Below are 5,354 nucleotides of genomic sequence, written 5' to 3'. Positions count from 1 at the left end.
CCCCCCCGACCTCATTACCTCCCATCCTCTCAGTGACGGGACTACAGCAGAGCCCTGGAACCACGTGTTGATGAACGTGAACTCATTTAAGACTAAAGAAGTGACCTGCTGGGTCTCAGGACCACCAGGTCCTTCTCAGGGTCACATGGGCGGGGTGGAACCAATCACAGCAGTCCCTGGACGAAGGGCAGTCCTCCAGAGTCTGGCTTTTAGAATCAGGCTTTTATTCAAAGCAACTTTCAAGAGTCTGAGAATGTGGGCATCGAACCCACAACTCTCTGCGAGGCAGGTGTGCTAACCGCTACACTACAGGTTCACAGTCCTTATCAGAATCACTTTTGTCTTTTATGATTATGCAGAGATTTCACACTGGATGATCTTCCTGGAACTGAACCCAGAACCTTCTGATAGTACATGGAGGTCCTCCCACTGCACCACTGTCATGTACTCTATTCACCCCCCACCTCATAGCCCACCCCAGGGACAAACACCAGCATCATCATCAGTATTCTGGACTGGGATTTGAACCAGCGATATTCTGATTAAAATGGTGGAGACTCACCTGTGTTTGTGTGAGGCCCAGCTGGGCCGCCAGCTCGGCCCGCTCGGGCAGTGCCAGGTACTGGGCCGTCTGGAAACGTCTCTGCAGCACCGCCAGCTGGTAACTGGAGTAGATGGTGCGCGGCTTACGCACCTTCTTCGGCTTTCCGTTCACCATGCGCACCTCCATCTCCGGCTCTTCTTTCACTGTGAGGAGGAAGAGAGAAGAGGCCGGTGAAATCCCCGCAGCATTCCCTTCCAGAACTCTGAGATCACCAGATCACCAGATCACCAGGTCACCAGATCACCAGATCACCAGGTCACCAGATCACCAGGTCACCAGATCACCAGATCTGTTTCACTCAGACAAAGGCAGCGCCTCTCTTCAAACCCTGACGTGAACCAGTCCCGGGTCCCTCGCAGGGCAAGGCCGAGGAGACAGGATGTAAAAATAGCCCCGGCCGCTGAAACCCCGAAAATTTCAAAGAAATTCCGCCAGCGCTGTGAACTTATAATTTTGGTCTGAGTGTCTCCCACAGCCGGGGAGGGAGACGCAGATTTATAGGTGCTTTTCATGTCGCCCGGAGGCCCAGTGTATACATCCTCCTGTATCCAAACCTTTCTTTCTTTTTTCCGGGCCGCGACCCAGCAACAGCCTTACTCATATATGTCAGAGTGTTTATTTTTGCAGTGCATACAATACTGCAGATTTAAACTGTTAAACCAACCTCTGGGGCGGGGTTCAGGAAAGTGTCGTTTCACATCCCTGTGTCTTACTGGGTGATTCTGTTATTCAACTGTCAGAGTGGATTTGAACTCATTATAAACTGGGAAAAAAACAACAACGTACGTTTCATTTTGATATAAAAAAATTTTAAATATTTTTTTTATTTTAAGAGTTTAGGAACTACGTTTAAAGAAGTTAAAAAATTGAAATTAAAAAATTTGAATAAATAAATAAGATAGAATGTCAACAGTGTCTCTTTGATATATATCTGTGAGTATGAGTGTGTGTGTGTGTGTGTTGTTATTGCTATACCAGTGGGGACATTTCGCTGCTGCCACTGAGTGTTTGCAGGTTTAAGACTTTGTTTAGATTATAGTTAGGATTAGGATTAGGATTAGGTATACGTATATTTGTCATAGTTACTGTCGAGGTAACAGAGTACACAGTACTTTACATCTACATGAAGTACTCACAAGCACCTAAAAACCTGTATGTGTGTGTGTGTGTACACACGTGTTGGGAGTTGAAAGTTATTGTAACAAACGAGGATCTGGTTTGATTTCATTTAAGAATCTGACAGTCTATTAACATCACACACACACACACACACACACACACACACACACATTGTTTTCATTTCACCACTTAAACATTTTCATTTGACAATGACCCAGATATTTGTGTGTGTGTTTGTTTGTTTGTTTGGGTGTTTGTCAGGGCGTGACCGCGGGCTTCGCGTGATAAGGAGCCGTCCTGCGCAGGATGATTCAAAGGCCAAGGCTGACTGACGTGTCCTGACACCTGATGTGCGTGGCTGTGGGCCAAAGTCCCCCGGGGCCATCTCCAGGAGTCAACTCCCAACTGGAATGTCAAAAACAGCACACCAGTCTGTCGGGTTTGTTTTCCCTCTGCGGTTTTCACAGAGACACCTTCCAAACCCGAAAAAAAAAAAAAAAAAATTAAAAAATTAAAAAGAAGAGGAAGAGGTGTGTGAGGAGGGGAGGGGGCGGGGGGGCGGGGGTTGATGAGGGGTTGTTTGAGGACAATGTTAAAGTTCTCTATAGGGGGGGGCATTGCATCAGAATGATTCATATGACCTTTGACACCCCCCTTACCCCCCCTGTCAGATTATTTAATCTGCAGAATAAACTGTTGAATTATTCATTTCTCATTTCCTGAACTCTGGTTCCTGATCCTCCAGGCTTCATCAGAGCTGGACTGTCACAATAAAAGGTTTTCATAGGAAAATGTAGAGGAAACAGATGACCCTCCCTGACCCCTCACCCCCCCTGACCCTCCCTCACCCCCACGGTGTCCTGGATGCAGAGTGTGATTAGAAACGCGTCCCTGCCAAACAGAAGCTGCTCCACTGGCGGCCCCGGTTCATTCCTGACTTCTCCTCTTTCTTTTTCAGCCAAGACAGAATTCTGATTCAGATTCCAGAGTTCTGGCAGCGACAGACAGAGAACCTGACCTGGACCACACTCACGTCCACTCAACCACAGTTCCCCCGTGTGTTTGTTTCACCATTCGATGTAGAACAAGCTGCTGTTCCGTCACATCATCACTGTTCATGACTTTTCTATTTGACTTGGGTTAAAAATAAATCCTTCAGAGAAGTGAAGAGTGAAGCTGCAGAGATGAGGAAGTTTGATGAAGGAAACAGATTTAAAAAAACACATAATGATTTTTCACCATATGTATCTGTTCCATCAGTGACATGAATTCACTGGAGTTTTCACTTTTCACTTCACCTCCACTGGTTCAGGATTTTTAGTTTTGTCAAATTTAAAAACCTGTTTTTTTAGTTTAAATGTCTTATTATTTCGGTGAATTCAACCTCATATCCCGTTAGTTTGTTTTAATTTGCACTGGAAACACAATTCCTTTTGTTCTTTCTGACTCACCATTCTCCTGCATCGCGGTCTGCAGCTCCCGGCTGAAGGCGCCGTGCTCTCTGTACGCCGCCGCGTGAGGGTACGGGTACTCGGCTTTGCCAACAGAGTACGCGCCCCCGGGGGCCATCCCGTTCAGGTTGTAGTGGTGGTGGTACGCGTACGGGTTCATGTGCTGACCCGGATAGTGCTGCTGCTGCTGCTGCTGCTGCTGCTGCTGCTGCTGCGCCTGGTAGAAATCCTGGGAGCCGTGGAGCGCGCTCTGGCCGTAGAAGCCCATGTCTGTGGATGAGGACTCCGGCAGGGTCGGGGACTCCTTGGTGGCCGAGATGGAGCTCGGAGCCACGGGAAGCGCAGGCTTCTTCTCCTCGAACACAGGTGAGGACTGCCCGTTCATTTTCACCCACTTTCTTCTTCTTCTTCTCTGGAGTTGTCTCTGTGGCTGCCGTGCTCAAAGGTCCACAGTCAGTGTGGAGCTGGCGTTCCCAAACTGACTTGACGCAGCAGCCAGGCTGTCCACGGTGGCGGCGCCCAACCCAGAGCTCCTAATTACAGGGTGCGCCGAGTTGAGCCAAGCCGGGCAGGACTGAGGGGAGTGGATGTCTCCTTCTCATTGGTTCGCCCGCTCTCTCCCTGCCTCTGCCCTGAGGCCAAGACAGCGCTGACTGTCGCCTGTCTGGCTCCCTCTGCTCCCCACAGAAACCTCCGTGTAAGCCTCTCCTCAGGCCCGAACCAGGGCGCACCAACACTTGGCCGAGGCTGTGAAAAAAAACAAAAAAAAACTCCTGAAGACGTAACATCCACTCGGACTTCACTGCAGGAGGAAGTCCGAGGCAGAATGAATGGAGTTTCACCCGCAACCACGGGGCTGTGATAAGAAGTGTTTGCTCATCGGCTTTACGGTGCTGTCGGTGGTTAATTACAGTTAATTAACGCTAGTCTACGAAGTGTTGATCCCCCTCACCCCCCACCCCCCCCCCCCCCCCCCCCCCCCCTCACCCCCCGCATAAAAAAACACAAGAGAAGACAAGAAAGAACATGACCCCAAAACTGGAGCACAGACCCTTAATATTTACAGTACACGGTACACGGTACACGGTACACGGTACATGGTACATGGGACACAGACTGAAGTTTTTAAAGAAAGATCGAATTTGGAACAAAAGACTGAAAAGTGAGAATTATTTTATGTTGAGTTCTTCCTTCATCTTCATCTTCATCAGATTTAAACTACAGTTTTACTCCGTTCTGCAGGGTTTTTTTTTTAAAGTATGTTCCAGGAATTCTATTCCATGTTTTCTTACTTTTTTTTAATTTATTGATCCAACTCTCGCCACAGAAAACAAAAGATATTTAACTTTAGATTTTATGACCTGCCGATAGCATGGAGGCCACATGGGGGCGTTGTGGAGCCGTTGTTGCAGCTCTCTGACTTTGTGTTTGTAAAACTAAAATCTAAAAATATCAAGACCTTAAATTAAATATACACATGTGACCATCAGTCATTAAAGAGTTTAAAACTGGAATGCAGCGGCATGCTGTGACCGCCAGGTGTCGCTGCAAGGTCTTATGGAGAACTTCCATTAAAGAAAATGTAACCATATAGTTCTATACTGTATATAAGACGGTGTTTTCTTCATCCAGGAAGTCCAACTTCAGTATTTTTGTATTATTAAATTGGAGCCCTACAGGTAGGTGGTGGTATTGCAACTCCAAAGGAAACAGACTGCTGTATATTGTAGGACAACTGGAACTGATTCCAGTTTTAACCAGTTGGTCTTCAGTCCAACATGATGTCAAAACAAAATACAAAAACAGAAAAATGTCCCAAAAAAATGACCTCATTTCCTGAATATTCATCAAAGTTCAAATCATTTTCTTAAAGACATTAAAAACATTTTCATTCCCAGGATCCTAAAATCACACCACATACAGGTTTCATTTTTTTTATTTGCATTTCGTTTTCTCCATCATATGCAGTTATCCCATAAGTCCTTGCAAAATTAAGTTCCCAGAAATGTACAGCTGGATTTTTCTCTTTTTTTCGTTTTTCAGGCAGACCTGCCATTCTCACATCTCAGAATAAAAGAGTTCTCTCTGCGGTCACGGCGTCAAAAAGGACCGGAGTGGCCGACCAAGCTCTGGGGGCTGAAGATTATTTTGTTCTTTACACAATACAAAAAAGAGAAGGG

The 5,354-nt window shown here is 46.6% G+C and overlaps 1 protein-coding gene across 1 annotated transcript in view; it reads right to left on the bottom strand.

Moving 5' to 3' along the window:
* Positions 1-4,019, bottom strand: part of LOC103393623 (homeobox protein Dlx3b-like) — a 6,862-nt gene extending 2,843 nt beyond the window's left edge. The window contains exons 1-2 of the mRNA XM_008330639.3: positions 3,175-4,019; positions 563-747 (exon numbers count right to left, since the gene is read on the bottom strand). Of these exons, the coding sequence (XP_008328861.1) occupies positions 563-747; positions 3,175-3,559 (570 nt within the window). The 5' untranslated portion in view covers positions 3,560-4,019. The remainder of the gene's footprint in view (positions 1-562; positions 748-3,174) is intronic.
* Positions 4,020-5,354: the final 1,335 nt, after the last annotated feature.

Source organism: Cynoglossus semilaevis, chromosome 17 (genome assembly GCF_000523025.1).
Source record: "Cynoglossus semilaevis isolate Cse_v1.0 chromosome 17, Cse_v1.0, whole genome shotgun sequence".
In the NCBI taxonomy this organism is placed as follows: domain Eukaryota; kingdom Metazoa; phylum Chordata; class Actinopteri; order Pleuronectiformes; family Cynoglossidae; genus Cynoglossus; species Cynoglossus semilaevis.
Note: the sequence above shows the minus strand (reverse complement) of the source record. Positions and strands in the feature narration are given on the sequence as shown.